The 20306-nt window shown below is 36.3% G+C and overlaps 3 protein-coding genes across 19 annotated transcripts in view; 2 read left to right on the top strand and 1 right to left on the bottom strand.

Moving 5' to 3' along the window:
- Myo10A (Myosin 10A) overlaps positions 1–10739 on the top strand; it is a 149990-nt gene extending 139251 nt beyond the window's left edge. For all 7 annotated transcript variants that reach the window (XM_067360509.1, XM_067360508.1, XM_067360506.1 and 4 more), the window contains 7 exons: positions 6117–6478; positions 7106–7409; positions 7939–8519; positions 8913–9045; positions 9129–9333; positions 9670–9806; positions 9894–10739. In XM_067360509.1, coding sequence (XP_067216610.1) covers positions 6117–6478; positions 7106–7409; positions 7939–8519; positions 8913–9045; positions 9129–9333; positions 9670–9806; positions 9894–10124 — 1953 coding nt within the window. In that variant the 3' untranslated portion in view covers positions 10125–10739. The remainder of the gene's footprint in view (positions 1–6116; positions 6479–7105; positions 7410–7938; positions 8520–8912; positions 9046–9128; positions 9334–9669; positions 9807–9893) is intronic.
- LOC105673774 (uncharacterized) lies at positions 9614–16120 on the bottom strand. Of its 11 annotated transcripts, XM_012369645.2 has the most exons (8): positions 15783–16120; positions 15284–15317; positions 15114–15182; positions 14688–14814; positions 14500–14597; positions 12933–13152; positions 12201–12711; positions 10478–11737 (listed from the first exon to the last, which is right to left on the bottom strand). In XM_012369645.2, exons 3-8 carry the CDS (start codon positions 15150–15152, stop codon positions 11428–11430), a joined length of 1305 nt encoding a protein of 434 aa, XP_012225068.1. In that variant the 5' UTR covers positions 15153–15182; positions 15284–15317; positions 15783–16120; the 3' UTR covers positions 10478–11427. The 11 variants fall into 11 exon arrangements, 10 of the variants coding, with proteins under 10 accessions (XP_012225068.1, XP_012225067.1, XP_012225062.1 ...); XR_010891510.1 differs by lacking the exon at positions 15783–16120 and adding an exon at positions 9614–10183 and having other exon boundaries at positions 10310–11737; positions 15114–15448; XM_012369644.2 differs by lacking the exon at positions 15284–15317.
- Positions 16121–16469: 349 nt separating this feature from the next.
- Positions 16470–20306, top strand: part of LOC105673776 (uncharacterized) — a 7775-nt gene continuing 3938 nt past the window's right edge. Inside the window, exons 1-3 of the mRNA XM_012369647.2 lie at positions 16470–17806; positions 18641–19128; positions 19333–19533. Of these exons, the coding sequence (XP_012225070.1) occupies positions 17608–17806; positions 18641–19128; positions 19333–19533 (888 nt within the window). The 5' untranslated portion in view covers positions 16470–17607. The remainder of the gene's footprint in view (positions 17807–18640; positions 19129–19332; positions 19534–20306) is intronic.

Here is a 20306-nt window from a genome sequence, read left to right as displayed (position 1 = left end):
CGTATTTTCAGCCGTAATTACTTTAACCATTTAACAATTCTGTTTGCGACTTTGAATATCCTGAGCAAAGAAAACGTCTTGTTTCTATAGCAGCGCTTCTCAATACACGTGTCGAAAGTCGACGATCGAGAACATACGTTCCGATCGAGCAAGATCGAGCGATGTAAAGAGCACCTCTCCGGCAAGAACAGCATGATTTTCCATGCTAGCGTGCGCTACGCATACCGCAAAGACGCCGATGTGGTGGGGCCCCGACCCAGATATCCGTCTTCCGAAGGGGCGAACAGAGTACAGCCGGCAGAGAACGGTTGGTACCTATCGGAAGCCTTGCGGACGTGGTTCTTCAGTTCATCGACTGCCGTCGTGCCGTGCGGCGTACCCGCTCGCGATAAACTCATGCGGAGCGGATTCCACGAGAGGATTTTAAATAATAATTTAAGTTTGCTCGTGAAAAAAAACAAAACAAATACGATCTCGCTACTACTAGTGTCTTTTCAGGATTAAATATATATTTTTTGGAGGAGAAACCCAGCACATAATTAAATGAGTAATGTGAACGTACCTTCCTGTTTCGCGCAACTTTGTAAAAAAATTGACAAATGCTTCTAAATGAAGTTACGAACTTGCGGAATTCTTCGGCATCTTGACATCGAAGCTGATGATTGTAAGAAAAAGCGGCGGAACCTTTCCGGAGAAGATGTGAAAAAGAACATATCTCATTTGTTCTTCACACAAGTTGAAGAAAATTGATAAATTTGTCTGAAATTCCAAGGAGAATAAAAAGCTTTCGAATGACTGCTAAAGATGAAAAATTTATTTATTCTCAAACAGGAACCTCGGAAGCACATTAGAAAAGTGGATTGTTATTGCAACTGCTATTAGTGGAAAACAACTTGATGACTTTGCTGTTCGCAAGTACTCAGAAAAATACAACATCGTTGAGAGACTCTCGACTTGGCGTCGCACAGAGCCAGCCGCAGTGCGCTTAGCAAGGTTAATATAATGATAATGACGGATGATCATTAATGTGCACGCTCTCCGCTTCGTATGTATAGTTAATCAGCAATCATTATTCTCTCTCTCTTCGCAGACGACGAGATGCGCCTTTCACACTCCGTATAAAAACAGCGGCGTGTAAAAACGACGGTGTGTAATGACGAACGGAACGCGACGGCGATCGCACGATCGCTAACGATCTCGCGCGAGTAAGGTCGAAAGGGTCCGCACTTACGTAAGCGAGATCATGATCGACCGCCTGCTGTCTTTTCCGTCTTGGTTTATTTCGACGATCAAATGACGATCGCTCGTCGGTGAATGTTCATTACATACAATTATCGCAATTTTTTCCAAATAACTCGCAACTTGACGAATATTTACACACACGAGTGAAAATTGGCGATGCGTTTGCGTGAAAAGCGAATAGCCACGCTTGCATCGAACCGCGTGACAAATGATTCCAAGAAAGCATGAAAGCTTTCCCGCTGGCCGTGGCAAGGGAGAGTTTGTTGGTGCGAGGCAATTATAATTAAAAGTGCGCATTGTTCGGCCGGTCCCACGAGAGTCTTCTTCCGGGCGTTTCTCACGATGTACCGCAGACGGTCCTTCATCCGTGATCTACATTCTTCGGAAGATCCGAGTGAAATTACGATTGTTTCGAATTAGAAAAAGTCCGCGTACACATTTCACCGATTGAGAGCGCTGTACGAGCACAAGCTGCGCGTGCAATTGCATTGTACAGGCATCGACACATGCCTTCCATTAAGACTCCGCCGTCTAATTTCATCGCCATGGAGAGAGAAGTGTCCGATACGGAGGGAGTGTTCTCCAGGCGGCTCATCAGCAACTGGGCCGAGCTGCCGATGACGCTGCGACGTCGGCAGAAGCATCGCGCCGACATTCTGAACCAATTCACCGATTACTCCGAGTCCTCGGAGAGCGAGCTGCTGCACAGATTTGAACCAAAGAGCTTTAGCAATGTGCAACGAATCGTACGTCGTTCCGAATTCGCACGCAAATACGATCCCGGAGATCTTGTTGTGAAAAACATCTCGGACCCTCGGAGAGATCCGAGGGAGCGCAAACCGACGCCCGAAAGCCCCTTGAATCGTCTCGAAGATGGCTATTGGAGGAATTATGAAAACCCAGACTCAAAGTTCGCTTGTCGGAAAAAGAGCAGCTTCGCAGGCAAGCAAGAAACGAGGAACTTCTCCGACGAGGATCGCAAGACGAATTCTCCCGACAGTCTTCTCATGAAGTCTTCCGAGTCTGAATTGAGCAGCGATGAGTACGGACACACCGATGATTCCGGAGCATTCTTGGAGCAGGCTTCTCATCTAGATAAGGCGCCCAAGACGAAGAAAAATAGCTTTATCAAGTTTTTCGCAAAAGACAGCTGCAAGGAAAAGAAGAAATTGGACTCCGATCACTTGGATGTAAATAAAAACATTAAACAAGGCCCGGAGCCTTTGAAGAAGGAGTCCTTCGGTCAGAAATTCGAATATGAAAACATTCCTAGGATAAATGTGTGCAAATTGGACCAGAAGTCCTTCCTGCATTCGATCGTGCGAACGAACGCCCGTCAGCTGCCGACGATCGAGCAGCTCAGGATCGAGGAAGGCTGCGAGTTGAGAAACTTGAAGAATGCAACAGCCTTGAAGAACGCTTGGGAGAAGAAGCCGGTTCAGCAGCAGAAGCTGAAGGACGAAGAACCAAAGACGAACAACACGATTCAGGAACTTTGCGACGGTGAGCAGATCATTGCGCGAGCTAACGGTGAACGCAAAATAGCGAAGATGGAGACCATCACCGAAGAGAACGCGGACGGAAGCAAACTGAGCGTCCGGGAAATTTTAAAGAGATTCGAGGAGCTTAGAACGCAGACCGACGCGACGACAACGTGCAATGATAACGAGATGCAGATAGAAGAGAAGACGAACGATAAAACGCTGAATACCATACAGGAGACCTTGAAGAAACTTGACGAAAAAGTCAAAAGCTATCAGGTCACAATTCTATTCCTTACTTTTCTCATTAAACTGTGTAAGAAAGCTTCGTGATGGGCAATTTCTGACTTTTTCTCGGCATATCCCGTTTGGTAAAATTCACCGTGCGATTTATCTATCGCAAATAAAATGTTGCACGATATTATCATCTATATGTTTAGAAATCTTATCGTTTAAATTCCTTCGAGATAAATTTAATCAAATAAACCGTGTCCATTGATACATAAATATCTCATAATTATGAGACCCACATACAGAAGTGCAAGCAAAGAATCTCAAGCATTCTATTTTCTCATTGCAGCTCCATAATGAATTATGGAATCAAGAACGAGAAAGTTTTCTCCGCATTCATTGAAACAAAACTATATAATTCATATTCAAGAATATTCAGAATATATTCCGAAAAACTTTCGTCTGTTTCATGAATAATTAAATAACTACAAATCTTGATCAACAGTTATCGAGATTCATTTTTGCTAAAAATGTAGGACACAAATTAAATTTATATTTAGATTATATACTTCTACATTTATAAATGCAAGTCTTTTCTATGTATTTTACTAAGCTTTGCAATGATACATGTAAAAACTAATTTATTTTAATATGTAATACAAAAAAATTGACATAACTGCACATATATTTTGACATAATAAATAATATAATAATATTTAATTCTCATTGTTGAAAAATAACTCTGCAATTATTATTGAATAACTACCGGATACATATAAATTTTCAACACCTGTTTTAATGATATGTTTTCAGTTTTTATGTTTTTAATGATATGTTTTTTACTTAAATATAAAGAGAGGAAGCAATTTACTGACTTATTGTTAGCAGCAAAAGAGAAAAATATTTTTCATTTTCTGACAAACTGTGATGCAAGGTCGTCTTGTAAAATAGCTTGATGGACACAGTCCACTTTTGTCATTTGCTGTCCGCACCTGACGCCTCCCTCTATTCACAGCATTCGCACTTCTTTACGTCACAGTTATGTCTCGATAATAACCGCAGCCACCGCGGAAATCGTTAAACCGTTACGCTTGTTATCTGTCGCAATACGGCTACTTGGACGCGTAGCTACCGCATCTAGATCTTACATCGTCGGTGTATTAATGATTATGTGGGTCAGGGTCGACATCTGTTTATCTTGCTTACACCTTCTGGTCGGGACCGACCAGTATCGATGTAACCGGTGTTGCTTTGCATCGAAGCGCGTACCATACCATTTATGTTAACGGAATTACGATTGGCTCTTTTGAACTCTTTTAGCAATGACAGGATCTTGACTTTTATTTTCCTCTATTTATGTAGAGGAAAAGCAGTATGAAATTGCATAATCATTGAATTAAATTAATTATGTGTAAAATGTTTCAAACGCGCAGCATCTTGTTTTACAGTATCGCGAGCAGTTATTTGATTCTTTATCATTTTCTTCATGCTACGGGATATTAATGATTTCATGGTATTATAGTATGTCTGAAAAATAACGGGATTACTTTTTTTGTTTATTGTGTAAGCATCGTCCACTGACAATTAGTGGCTTTAAGCCGTTTTAAAGCTTTATGTTTGTTATTCGAAACGTCACCGATTGTCAATGGATCAAAATTATAAAAAATTAATCCTATTATTTTTCAAACATAATATGTTTATGCATATATTGTATAATTTTCTGGTTTCAATATTTTAAGCTTTAGTCTCTCTTTATTCATTTTGTTCTATTTTGTTACCGCAAAGTAGGACTCCAAATTATTTTTATCGTTTGTTTCCCTTTCTCAATCATGTCCATTATTTATCCAATAATAAGCTTAACAAAATTAAAATTTTAAATGCTTTACAAATTGTTATCAAGATAACATTGAACTTTCTCTTCGGCGTCCGCTTTACTTTCAGTGATATCATCGCGAATCAAGCATATTTGCATAATTACGTATTTAATTAAATCCTTCAACTCGATTTTCAACTGGGCAAACAACTGGAATTAAATATTTCAATACATTTTACGGTAAAGATTTTCAAAAAAATGTTCAAGTAAATTTCTAGGAATTTAATTCTATATTTCACCCGATACTTGTAGCGTCAAAGTTGTTATCAAATATTAGCCATCCAGTTTCATCTTTGATTACCTTTTACATTATCATGAAAGCGCTCGCTTCAGTATTAATTTTCTTCTAAGCGTGAATTGATAGGAGCAACTCTATCTGCTGATTGTAATGCTGTGAAACCATTTCTCACATCTGTCAGAGCGAGTATAATCGATCCATCTTTTCTATCCGCGAGAAAAAAGGAAATCAGTAGCACGCAAAGCATCAGATTTCTAACAGCTATCAAAGAAGCCGTCATCGTCTCGTACATCAGGATATTAAGAAATGCAGGATGTAATCACCTACTTTCCGTCATAAATTCGCGTAATCGACGAAAGCAGAGCAGCTCGAAGGAGTGTCTCGTCTGTACCGCGATTCTCGCTTACTTTTATTAAAGTGTCGATATCCGGCCAGCGTGGCGCTCAAGAAATCGCGTGTAGTTCAGAAGCCGCCGCTAATTTACGCATCACGCGCTTTTTTCCTTTTCGTTTTTTTACGGCGAACCTTGAAAAGAAAACGCCAGCAACACCCGACGGTCCTATCGTGCCGCAAGTCTGTACCAGACTTGTGATACTCAACGAGCGGAGGGAAACCCGTTTGCTCGCGTGTTAAGTTCCATGTTTTGGACCTTAGCATCGATGCTAAGTAAGAAAAAGGAGGAACTGTAAGCGGCACGGAAATAGAGAAATAAAGAAGCGCGTGGAAAATGGATTCGCTCACTAGCTCATAAGTAACATCACTTTTTTCGTAATGCTCGTACAGCTCAAGCAATGCAAGGCGGCGAATTATGAAATAATAATTTGACATTGAATATATGTATATATTATAAATATATATAATATAACGAGCGATAAATATAAAAAAGACAGCAGTGTTTTTTTTAGAAATAAAAATTTAAATTACTCGCAAGACAAGTATGTAAAAAAAGCATTATCGAAATAATTACAAATGTTTTGAATGATCTCAGGAATCTGTCATTAACGAGTGTTACGGTAATTAGCAAATTGTGAATTGTTTGTTTAATTTGCAGATCGATCAAAAGCCACACCAGAAAGTCAATCATCACGAAAATCACGTGTCGCAAATCACGAAGACGATTCAGGCGCAGGCGAACCACTCGAATCACATCCAACTGCACAATCATTCCAATCACGTAATCTCCGAGCACGAGAATCACGTATCGATCGGTCGCGTGCCCAACCACGTGTCGGTTAACCATCAGACCCATCAGAAGAACCTGCAAAACCAGCGATTGAGCCCGGAATGGCGACAGCCGGATGACAACGTCCGCGTCCAAGAAGATAGCATCTACGAGACCGGACCGGTAGTGAATGATGGCAAACATTCCTTGTTGCAATATGCCATGTTGAACTTCCGTCAAAGCACAGAAAAGTGAGTCAATATTTTTGAAATGATATTAATTTATAAAATAGTAAAAATAATCGAATCGAAAGAACGGGGATATTTTGAGACGGATTGCAGCAGTAAGAAAAAAATTTTAAACTTTATTTTAATCTTCATTTAAAAGCTATGAAATATATTATTATACTTTAATTTGATAATAAAAATAATAATATATTAATATTAAATAATATTATATAGTTCTGAAAATTATGACTATTTGCCACAGTTATTTTTACAATTGAAAATGTTTTAGAAAATTAAATTTTTAACAAGATGTCCAATATTGAATACCAAAAAAATTGAGAAAGAGACTAATTGTAAAAAGCGACTAATTAAAACGAGATCCTTTCTAAATTCCGGTTGGCACCAGAAGCACGCGCTTGAACTCGTTGACTGTATGAAAATTAATGCGAAGCAACTATTTAATGGTGTTACGCAAGTAAGAGTCGTGTTGAGAAAGCATAACGATGCAAGATATCGATTCTACATGCACCACGGTGTCCTTTTCCCGTATATATCGTTTCTCGCTCCGTGCTCGCGTTAAGGACGACAGTCGACTTACCGCGCGTGATACAAGCGAAGGTGAAGATTAACGAAAACGTGCGCGTCCGACAGATTCGAGATGTTGAAGACCGCAGATGGATCGATCAGCGGGTCTCTTAAGGTGATCGAATCGCTGAAGAGCAAAAAGAAGAACAAAAAGGGCAAAGGCCAGCAGGATGGCACCGAATGGACCTGGAAGGAGCAGGTGGATCTCGTCAAGTACTCCACCATTCCCATCGAGCAGAGTCTGCTCAGGTTGGACACAGACTTGAGTGTTTTAGCAGTGGAATGCTTCCTGTGTCTAATGAGGTACATGGGAGACCAGCCATTGCCGCCTGAAACCAGTGAAGTCAAATGCGTCTACACCATTCTTATGGTAGGATTAGCAAAAGAAAAATTTTCTTACTTTCTACTAGGAATGTAACAATCTATATTTTTCATTAAATTATTTTTAATGTATTCAGTAAAAATAATTATATTTGAGTATAAGTATTATATATAATTAAAAATGTTAATTTGTTATTATAATTTATAATATTGAACGAGATGAGATTAATCAAAATTCACATTAAAATATCGAGAAGATGAACAATTTTCCTAATTAATTTATTGAATAATTTGAGGATCGTAAAGGGCCGACAATTTTAAATAAATTAATTATCATTTTCAATTCTATTTAACTTTGTTAATTAAAATGGGTGTCATTCTTCAGAAATTTGAAATGTGGAAAAAGTGAATTATAATTAAAGGTAATAAAATTAAAATCATATTACGTTCATTATCGCTTGTTTTATCTTTATCTATTCGATTAATAGTGTAATACGGTTTTCTTTTTCTTTCCACTGAATTCTAACGTCTTCACTGATTCTAACGTCTTCAATAAAACTATCTTCGCGTATTTACAGCATTGTCACAAGCACGAACAGCTCCGCGATGAGATTTATTGCCAGTTAATGAAGCAAACTACCAATAACAAGAGCCCAAATCCGGAGAGCTGTCAGCGGGGCTGGCGGATCTTCAGCATCATCGCCGCCTATTTCACATGCAGCGAGGGTTTGAGACCTTACTTGATGAAGTACCTCGAAACGGCAGCGTACGACAAGCGTCGCGCGTATCACGGCACCGCGATGGTCTGTCTGCAAAACCTCAGGAAGACCGTGAAGTACGGCGGACGTAAAAATGTGCCCAGTGTCGAGGAGATCATGGCGATCAGCGCGGGCAGGAACGCGAAGAGGCAGATCTACCGATTACCGGGCGGCACCGAGAGGGTCATTAACACGAAATGCACAACCGTCGTGCAAGACGTTATTGAAGAAATGTGCAACGTCATCTCCGTGAGAAATCCCCACGAGATGGACGAGTTCTCGTTATATTGCATCGTCGACGGTGACGCGTTCACCATGCCATTGGCCAGAGACGAATATGTCCTGGACGTGACCACGGAGCTTCAGAAAAACCATCAAGTGTTCTATTTAATATTTTGCAGGTATATATTTTATATGTACAGTGCTATATTATAATCTTGAAAGGATTAAATATTTTTTTGACAATTTTTAATACAACTTTTTCGCACTAAATTTTAAATACAAATCACAGAACTTCTTTCAAATCAAAAGACTTCCCGCTATATTTACGAAGAACTATTGTCTTTGCAAGATAAAATCGTTAATATTCAGTGCAAATATTAATTTTCTGAAAAATAAATTCAATTTAAAAGATAAAGTAGAGGAGAACATGTGACTCCGATCTTGTAAATTAATATGATACTGTTCAAATAATAATTTTTAGGCCAATGATCTTATAATCGATACACACGTTTCTAATTAAGAAAAAAATATACATATATATTTTCTGTAATATTTTTGTTCATTTTTTCTAGATCCGTTTGGTACTATCCTCTGCGGTTGGATGCAGCGTTATATATAGAAGTCGTATTTAATCAAATTGCTCCTGATTATCTGGAAGGGCTTTTATTAGTTCTACCTGGAGAACATCTACCTCAGGAAATAATTGTAAGTAACGTCTGTCTAACATCTGCCGGAAAAAATTTCACTGGAGCGATAAATGATTAATTAATGACGGGCACATTTTGCAGTATGACATGGCACAAATAGCGGCTCTGCTGCATAGAGCAGCCGACATGGCGCACGAACCGGCAACAAAAGAGATTAAATACTTATTGCCAAAACCAGCGCTTAGCTTGAGGGATCCTAGACCACAACAATGGTCCAACATGGTCCTGCAAGCCTGGAATAATGTTCAACACTCCTCCGCGGCCGTTTGCAAGGCGCAAGTGCTTGGTGAGTTTAATTAAAGCGATTTGAGTGTAAGATTTTTAATTGCATTGAATCGGCTCTTAACTTATTTTTGCAACAAATAATGTTATAATAATTTAAGAGCTTGATCAATCCACGCGTTACAAAGCCATGGAAAATTCGAAACTCAAATAGTCGGCTCGCATGTGCTAGATGGAGAGAGCTGTTTCTGTGTTTTTTGAAAGCTTATTTTAATATTTACAAGCAAAAAGACTTGAGCGATAAACGCTTAAAAAACTGTCGTGAAAAAAAAGATTAATATACATTTTCTTGTTTTTTTTTTTTTTTTTTTTTTTTTTTTTTTTTTTTTTCTTTTTTTAGAAATATTGTCCAAGTGGCCGCTTTTTGGATCAAGTTTCTTTGCGGTAAAGCGAGTACCCGAAGGCAAGGAAAAGGGCGCCGATCACATTCTTGCTCTCAATCGACATGGAGTGCACTTTATAGATCTAATCACACATGTAAGTGGCACCATTTCGAAACGCTCGTCTTTTCTCTCGTGGTAGCGTTTCTCTTTTTCCACGTATCATTGTTTCGTTTTCTTCTAGGAAACGCTGTATCATTATCCCTATTCTGAAGTGATCTCCACCCGGAAGGTCAAATCTGAAGAGGGCACACTCTATCTTGATATGAAGTGTGGCAATCTGATGCAGCAGCGTATCACCAGGCTACAGACGGAGCAGGCACACGAAATTTCACGCCTAATCAGACAGTATATTACCATGGAGCAGCGGGCGTCCAATACTCAAGGCGCCAGCATCGGTCTCGGCATGAGATAAGCTCATTCATCACGCGACACGCTCCCTTTGCGACTGATATTCGATCCAGATTAGTCAATCTATAAAATCGTAACTAAGTTAAGCTATCGATTATGTATTATACATAAAAAAATCTTCGAGTTTAACAGGTGAAGACCGCCTAAATAGCTTATATTTCATATGGTACCGCTTTTAATGTGACTTACATAAGGTACCAACTTTAATGTTTAAGCTACATGGGGTACCAAGTGGGATAGTAGGTCCGTTCCGACGCAGTGGCCCGGGCCTCAACGGATTGTACTAATTTGTCGTCAGGAATATCCGTAGGACTCACTGAGAAAGAAAAGATCGTGAGAAAATGACGGATGCTCAAATATCTAAGCCGTCCATTCGAATGCAACGATGGACTTGTATAGCGTTTATTTATATTAAAAAATTTTATAAAGACAAACAAGCAAATAAAAATAGAGATTACATCCATCGTGGCAGTGTAACGCCAATATTAACAACGTCGAGAGAATGACTGTTGAAGAAAAAAACTAACCATACAATGATCATATATTATCAGAAAAATTATTAATAATAATTGTACGTATGCATATAGATGTACGATGTGAACAAAGATTATTAACTTTATATTGAAATTTGTACGTGTATGATATATTCTTGCTTTTACCTCGCTTTATTCCAACTATCATAGGTTTGCAAAGTAAAAAACTTCTAGAGGCGACAGGCACAAATTGTTATGCTGAAAAACTCATATATTAAACTCCGAAATCATTGCAAACCTGTGATAGTTATCCTTTTACTTATTTCGCTTTTTGCTACTATTTATACAACTATTATTTAAGTATAAATGTTACTTGTGGCACCTCGTATATTTCATACACAATAATTAAATCAAAATTCTTCTCTACTTTTTTTACGTAGAATCATTTCTATTCGATATAATTTTAATTTATGGAAATATTCTTTTTCTCAAAAGTTTAGCTTCTCCTACAATTAACCATATTTTTTTAGCGCATTGTTAAAATTATTATTTAAGAAGTTAAATTTTTATTGCATACAAAAATCCCACAAAAAATATTAACGAATTAATGATTCTTATATTTTGATCGCTTTAATCCTTTCGTGGCTAAATTTGTGAATATCATAAATACTAATAGAAGAATATATATGATATTTACAAAATTAATATGAAAAAGCTTTGAGAGAGAAAACTAATTATTTTACACGTAAAATTTTTTTTTTTACTAAACTAAAACTTGCCAATAAACTTGTGATTAAAAAATAGGATCAAAAGTGCTCGTTGATCATGAAAGGGTTAAATTCTGCTATGATCGGAGCTAAGTCTCGACTTCAGTTCCTGCGGCCAATTACTTGCGGTATGTCGAACGTATCCTGGATCGTTTGGCGATGACGGTGCAGTTTGCGTCCCGGTGGTTTTCAGTACGCCGAGGTATTCCTCCAGCATCTCGATCTCGTCCTTAGTTCGCTCCCGTCCTCTGTATCGATACTCTTTAGGCGGAGGAGGCATGTTGAAGGACGGATCGCGCTGATAACTCTTTAGAATCCCGGATGACGAACCACGCATCCTGATCGGCACGTTGTCGTATTGGCTGTTGTCCGAATATCTGTTCGCGTTCAAATGAAATTATATTTAAGAATCGGTGCTATATGCATCAAGCATCTTGAATCATAGCATCAGAAATGAGAAAATTACACGAGTAATTTTCGCAATTCATATCCGCACTAGTGACTCTTAATTTAAAAAAATAGATCTTAAATCTAAGTAATCATATTTTTAATTTCTATATTGAACTAATTGTCGAATATTGAAAAAAACGAAACAAACAGATATGGAACACAATCATCTTTTACAATTTTTATACAAAAAAAATTGTATGTTAAAAATTAACTTTTCTAAGAATTTAATATCGATAAATTAGAATACTTTTAATAGAAAAAAAATCAATATTTTTTTGTTGCCGATGGCAAAATCCAAGATAGTTGACGTAAATATTGCCGATGCTTAAATGAAATTTCCGAGCCGAAAACGCGACGAATTCCAATTCCAATCTGGAGGCAACAAATCACCTGTAGTTGTCGAGCGCCTCTTCGACATCCCGCTCGACTCTCATAATCTTCACACTCGGATTGACGATTTTCGCGAACATTGGATCTCCTTTTTCGTATTCCATTGGAAACCGCGGCGTGTCGATCTCGTCGATCGGTCGCTGATAAATGTCTCGACTCTTGTACATTATTCTGGATTCTTCGATCCTGCGATCGGGATCGTGTGCGCTAGATCGCGGCGTCTCCACCTCTCGATACCGCTGCGAATCACGCAGAGCTCGGCCGTTCTCAAAATTCTGCGTGTGTTCTCTTGGCTCCTGATCGCCACGACGTTCGCGATCGTCCCTAGAGTCTTGCGAACGAGTTCTAGGTGATTCCTCGCGCGATATCACGGGATCAGAGCGATGATTATCTGTCTTCTGAAAAGCATCGTTCACACGACCGTTCTCTTCCTCGGGGATTTTCACGACGGCCGATTTCGGTTTCGATTTTGTGTTCTCGGCGCTTACTACTGGCGTTATCTGCCGCTTTCCTAATGTTTCAATATATTTTTTTAGATAAATATATTTATTAATAATTTATGACTAAATAATATACATAAATGAGTGCAGAAAAATATAATAGATTGTAAATTTATTAACTCTATTAACTTTTGGTTAGAATTTCTTTATATTTTTTTTACTCGTCCAGTTTGAACGAATCAAATGTTCTTTCAAAATTTAATATTTAATATTTATGCCTAAATCATTTTACCTAAATCTTTTTCAATGATCCGCGCCTCTTCTTGCTTGTCCTTTCTGCGAGGCGGTCTCATTAGTAAATCCACGACGAATACTAATGCCGTGAGCAAGCACAGCGTTCCTAAAACCGCGGCATTGTCGATCAAGTCCTCAGGAACACTGTCGATAGACGCCAACGACAAGGCGCCGACTATTCCGAAGAGGATCACACCCAGTCCGAGTAGGAAAAATTCCTGTATTACAATAGCACTTGGTAATACTTCATCCGTTACATCGTATCGTACATTGATGCGATTTATTTACGCTTTGCAGAACCGATTGATTATGCATGGAAACTTATTATGCAACTTTAGGTAGAGCAAGTCCTTGTAGCAAATGCGAATCGATATTACATGCGTTCAGGGTCACGACACGATGATTATATTAAGACCAAGTATGTGTTATTCTTTTTTTTAAACACCTAGTATATGTTCTGAGAAGACACTGACATAGGAATACAGGAAATCCAGTTATGCAGCCCAGCCTCAGTCATGAGTCATTAAATGAGCAACATTACGTGTCTCAATTGACCAAGGCTGCGATTACGTACACGACGATACGTGCAAGCAGCTAGCAGCTTAAGAATATTCATATCCTTGGCCCTTCAATGACACCTTCGCGTCGCGCTACCGATTTTCTCACGCCACTACAATCTCGCCGAGGTTTATACGAAGTGTATTTTCACTTGTGACACCAACCTCGGAATAAATTAAGAATGCCTGGGAAGAATCTCGATATGTTGAAATAAGTCCAACTCCTGCCATCGTATCGATCTGTGTTACGTAAAAGTTCTAATGGACTTCTTGCACAGCAAGAAAAAAACGTTACTGATAAGGTGATTCTGTATGATTATCGCGTAAAGAGCAATAGAGAAAAAATCTTTCCACTCTTCTTGTTTATTAATAAATATTAAACTAGATTGGTGTGAAAATCTTGTTTCCAGAAGAGCCTTTCGACTTTCTTTTTTTCCTACGAGACAGGAATTTTTGTTTATAACAATAAGACAAAATAGATGGCATTGCCCATCCTGCAAGAGACAGGAATGTAATATAAGCTCGAAAAATATTATACTAAAAATATTGTTTAATTATACGAAGCGTTATTAATTAATGTCTTGTAAAATTTTTGCTTTGAAATTTTCTAACTTTTTAATAATTTAATAAATTATTCGAATAGCTCTAGATTTTTTAATTAGCATATTTAAATATTAAGAATTAAAAATATCTAATAGAAAATATAAGACATTAAGGTCTTAATCTTACACTTTTGATTTCAAACTTTTTAATTTTTTGACTGACCAATAAATTATTTGGATCTTTTTACAATTTCAATTTGCAAATTTTTAAAAAATAGCTAACCGGAAATGCAATGATGTCGACGCATTGTTACTCTTCTAATCTCTCCGCATTAGAGTCAAGAAATTATTATAGGTAATAGTTGTAGAATTTTTCCTACCGCGCATGCTATCGCGGTTCCAGTTGACGTATTGGCGGTGTTACGAAACACACAGGTACGACGCATGAGAAAAAGAAAGCAATTACCGTCTTTCGGCCGCGAAGTTCCCCGGTGGCCGCGGCGATCAAAAGACCCGTCGTTACAATGATGTATCCACCGCAAGTCGCTGTTGCGAGAGCAGCGCCTAAATTCGCAGAAATCAGGAAATGAGTAGTACGAATAGTACGAGTCGATTATAGGCACAGTCAGGTGTCAAAGTCAAAATGTGAATCACCTATGCTGCCCCATGTCACGTTGTGCAACAGCGACCACTCCCTGCTGCGATTTCTCAGGTAATGAAATACCCTTCGACTCTCATCGTCTGTTACTCGAAGCGCCACGACGCAAGCGATGCATAGGAGCTGCAATTCGATAATTACATGCTTAATTTCCTTATCACGCAATGCTGGAGCTTATAGTTTGTAACATCATAAGTAACATCAAGAGCTTCGAGCCGATATTTACATGTTTGATGTCCGAGATATCATAAATACATGGAAAAGTATCTTATTCTAATTGTTGTCTTTCTATGTCAAATTTTCAAATATTATGATAAAGATCCTAGCGCTTTCATATGATATCATATGCATTAACTTTTGTATTCAAGTGTAATCTACAATTTAAAATAAAAGAATAGATTAAAAATTTGTTTATCACGTACCACTTCAATTATTCTGATGAATACTTTGCGGTTCCACATGATGCAAACTAAGTATGCGATGCCAAGCGACTAAAGAAACGGGAAACAAGCAGCAGTTTGCGAAAGTGTCGTCTCTTTTCGGCGAAGCATTACACAATTTCTCAAGCTATTAACAAACTGTTCTCATTTACCTTTCAAACACCACTATTCTTGCATTAGTAATTACTTTTTGTCGCGTTCACAAAGATATCCGGTCGACGATAAATAATAGTTATATCCGCATCACACGAAAAAAGCAAAAATTTTTACAACAAAAGTTCTTATCTCATAAAGCAATATAAATTATTTTGAAAATTTTTTTATGAAAAACTTGCAATAATAATAGTAATAAAAATATTAGAACATAAAAACAATAATTTTTAACTTTGTCCGAAAACACACTACATGTTTAAAGTATTTTTACTAAATGTATTGTTTCCATTAATTTGCGAATATTTATATAGAAATTGACAAAATTGTTGACAAAAAGAATTAATTTAAACTATATTTTTGTATGTGAAATCAATGTTTTAATAATGTTTTAATAAGTCATATCATATAAAAAAAATTATTTTGTAACAAAATTAATTTGAATACGATAGAATCAATCTATTTTGTACCAGAAGAAAACAATTTCCTAAAAATACTTACGAATTAATTGTCGATACTGTACTTAAAATACACAAACAGAGCACATATTTTTCTTGAAATTATTCATTGCAATTGTTTATTGTTAAGTAGTAAGTACTTTTTATATTTTTTTAAAATAAACGCTTAATTTACATCGCCTCGAATAGACTCGATGATTTAAACACTTTACTGACTGCTTGATAACGAAAATCAGTATGTTATCAGTTGCAGTCGCACAACTGAACGATACTTATTACAAAACGAAGCTTCTCGTCACGACGCGTACAAACGACGACTGAAGAAATATTACGAAGGTGGAGTTACCGGGTTGGCGGCACCGTGTGTCATGTAATAAGGAGGACTGTCTGCATGCGACCAGTAAATAACAATGCTATTATCACACGGTGCAATGGCGCAGGACGATGCGAAACTATGAATATATGTCACGGAGAAGCTCGTCGCACACCTCGTACCTTGAACCCGTTCGCAACACGTTAAATCTCGTTAACGTCTTTCAGTTCTTGACGCTCTATCGAGAATGTCTCAAGAAAAAGAAAGCAACTTAAATATTATAATAATTTCTCGATTAATTTTATGAGAAATTAATTTCTATAGAATTTTTATTTATATCCGCAAATACAAAACTTTTTAAACTTTATATAAATACTGCCAATAAATATAAATCCGAGGTTGCAAACCAAATGATAAAATATCTGATCTCTATAAAAGTAAACAAGAATATGCGAAACAGTTATAAAATAAGAATATTAAGAATTTCTTATGAATTTTATATATTGTAGAGCAGAATTGAAATTCAGTTGGAATTTTTCGTCGATTTTTTATGAGTGTAATAAAAGTATAACATTGTTTTAACACGAAAATTGGCCATCACGACACATCAAATAAATAAGTACGAGTCTTAAAAATATTCAAGTCTCAATAAAATCTGACGTCCTTTCAAACGCGATCACGAGTCACACGAATAAATAAATATAAATAAATAATATACTCTAACATAAACGTGTCATCATCTATGTAAATAAAACTGAAAGCGAAAAACATATTTATATCAAAACTATCTAACGAATAAGCATTCTCTTTATTTAAATTTTCTTACATCATCGACCTTATTCCAATATAAAAAATAGATATGCAAATTTTTATAAATAAAAGGATAAAGAAATTTGTGAGTTTCAACGTTTAGAATAGCATCTTATTGCTAAAATTTAGAATTTCAATTTGAAGGATAAATTTTTCCCAAAAGAAACACAGGAGCTATCTCATATAACATAGTGCTACTTAAAAACTTTCATGTATAGCGCTCGATAAGATCAATTGTTTGTCGCGCGGCGGCATATATTAAAAGAAAAGAAAAAAAAAGAAAAAAAAAAAGATAAATCTTGCCGCGCGATGGACAGATGAAAAGCGTGCCGACAGCCGTCACTCGTTCCATCTGAAATCAAGGAAAAAGAAATGCCGCGTGTGGTTAGAGAGAGAGAAGCAAAGAAAGACCTATCCCTTCCACGCTAAACTATCCGCCAATCCTGGTACATTCAAATTTATCGTCCTTCCATGAGCACACAATCCGGTTGTTCTCTTTGCTGGCAGGATCTTCGCGTCGTAGTTCTTCATGTCGCTCTAATGAATCCATTACAAAGATACGTTTCAACATAAAAAGATACATTATGCATATATTTGTGTTTATACATATTAAGTGTTTATAAATATATTACGCGTTTAATGTATATGTGCTTATAAATGCATGTGTATTACTTTTGTATCCATAACTACGTAAGGTTGTTCTGAATCAGATGGTATTGATTGTTGATCGAGATTGTGTATCGAAATGGAAAGTAATAAATCAAAGGAGAACCACAAAGCAAGTCGAAGGAGAAGCAAGAAAGAGGAAAAGCGCGAGGCAGAAAAGTTGAACTCGAAGAGCGAGGAATCTATATTGTGGCCGTATTATTCCGTTACCGGTGCGGAAAACACGATGAATATCATGCAGCAGGAGACGTCATCAAATCTGAACAATTTGGACAATGGTGAGTTGAAAATGCATTGTTCTTTTTTTTCAGGCCGCGCTTTCTAATCGCTATTTATATGTTCTCGATGCGTAGCATCACAATGACTAAAAAGATATTTTCCGGATGAACAAATGTTGTTTCCTGCAAAGTATTATCATTGTATGCATATTATCAAATTAAAAACTAATTTAATAAATGTGCAATGGAGAGCTGGTGATTAAGAGGACGATAAATTTCTGATGTTTCTAACATATCGAACATATTTTTGATACTTCGTCGTATTTCCACATCTTTTCTCTTGCTCTTGAAATTATTTCCGTTAGAAATTTTTCGGTTAAATTAAACATGCCCTTCAGTATAATATTGTTGTGTAATAATGTGTTATTTCAAGCAATGTTTCTCTACGGATACGAGAACGCAGTGTTTATCATACAATGTATAATGCTACACAACATGAGAGACTTTCTATATATATACGTTATAAGTTGTCTCGTATTTAATTAATGTTAATATTATATTCAATTAATTAGGAAGAAACTCTGCTATTTTACACTAATACACATATTATATATTTTTGAATTATGCAAATTTGTCATAAATTTTTATATTATAATTGCATTATTAGTGAACAGATTTTTCAATTAAAATTATTAAGCATATTCTATTTTATGATACAATTAAGATACTTGCGATACAGATTCTTGACTTTTTATTACTGTTTGTTTGATTAAAATTTGTGTTCTGTTTAATAATTTTCGAGATATTTCAATGACGAGAATTTTATAGAATAAAACTCAATCTATAAACTTGCAGCATTTAACTGATGTATTTTCAACAATTTATTAATTGTAGGATCAATTGTAGGAAATGAGAATAACTCGAAGTCCTCGCTTATGTGTCCGGCATTACGCCGACAATTGGAGACTCATAAGAATATCTTAAAACTTCTGCATGAGCATAAGCTAGTTTCCACGCAGATTAACGGCCAGAGAATTCTCAGCATTCAGCCGATCCGATGGAATGGACCAACACCTGGAATCGAGTGCGAGATCTTCGTCGGCCGCATCCCGAAAACGATTTACGAGGACACTTTGTATCCGTTGTTCAAAGAGATCGGCGAGATCTTTCAGATCCGATTAATGGTAGATATGGCCGAAACAACAAGAGGCTATTGCTTCATCATGTACACAAATCCTAAGGATGCCGTGCATGCCATCGCTCGACTTGACGAATATGAGATCCTACCTGGCAGGAAGATACGAGTGTTAGCAACGATTAACAAGTGCAAGCTCTACATTGGCCCTTTGCCATGGCATATTGCATCAGAAGAAGTTGTCAAGGCGAGTTTGTTTTTTTATTACTTACATTTATATTTTGTTTGTACTTTATAAATTTAACATCTAAAATTTTAAACATTTTTGCATGAACGAAAGCTGCTTTGAAAATTAGATTTTGTTACAATTTTTATCTTTATGGTCTAGTTTTTTTTTACATTAAATGTATTTTTATTTTTGTTATACTTGAATTTTCTTTTATTACGTCAGGTAATTTACGCATCAGTATGGGATATTGAGTACGTGTCAATCTATCGATTTCCAAATCACGACGCAGCTTACGCAATAGTTTCCTTCAAATCACATCGCAATGCAGCTTTAGCGAGACGAAAATTGAGACCTGCCAAACTTTTCAAATGCAACGAAGTACATGTTGAATGGGCGCGTGTCGATTGGAATCCCTCTAATGTAGTGAGTACATTTTTTGTGTCAGATTTTAATGATCAGAATTGAAGCATAGAAATATATTTATAATTATATTTCTCCAAAAAAAAAGACAATAATTGTATTTTTTTAAACTTGTGTGCGTAGTAACTTTTAAAGTTTTTTTCTAAAATATAATAATTTTATACAAATTTTTTGTATTCCAGTGCTTCAGTTTAAAAAAAAAAGATTGAAATGTGTGTTACTTCGTCGAGTTTGAATTTTAATATCATATAAAATTGATACCGTTTTGTTTGCAACAATAATAATATAACATAATCGACTTTCGTATATGAAAAATTGCACTCGACGAAATAGTGTAAGTTTCAATCTTCGAATTACAATTAAAAATAGACGAAGAGAGACAATAGCTGATTATAATATTTTTGCTGTATTAAAAAAACTAATTTTAAAGAGCATTATATTACTTTTTTCAAACTTATATGCTTAATGGAATGTGTATATGTTGGTTTCATTAATATATTTGGGTTGAGCATAATAAATCTCCGTGTATAATAAAATCCAATTAACAGAACATAAAAAATTATTTAAATGTAAACTAAAAATATTTTTAAAAATATAAAATTAATTGCTATCGATCACCAAAAATCTTATTTGTTTGACTTATTTTGCACATTAGAGTTTCGATCATTTTTAGCATTTTTTAATTTATATTTTAAAATAAAATGTAACACAGCAAACATGAACTAATAATTAAATACTTAAATAAGTTTAATAATTGCTTTTGATGCAATGTTAGG

Source organism: Linepithema humile, chromosome 8, assembly GCF_040581485.1.
Source record: "Linepithema humile isolate Giens D197 chromosome 8, Lhum_UNIL_v1.0, whole genome shotgun sequence".
NCBI lineage: Eukaryota > Metazoa > Arthropoda > Insecta > Hymenoptera > Formicidae > Linepithema > Linepithema humile.
This window is presented reverse-complemented; position numbering and strand designations above follow the sequence as displayed.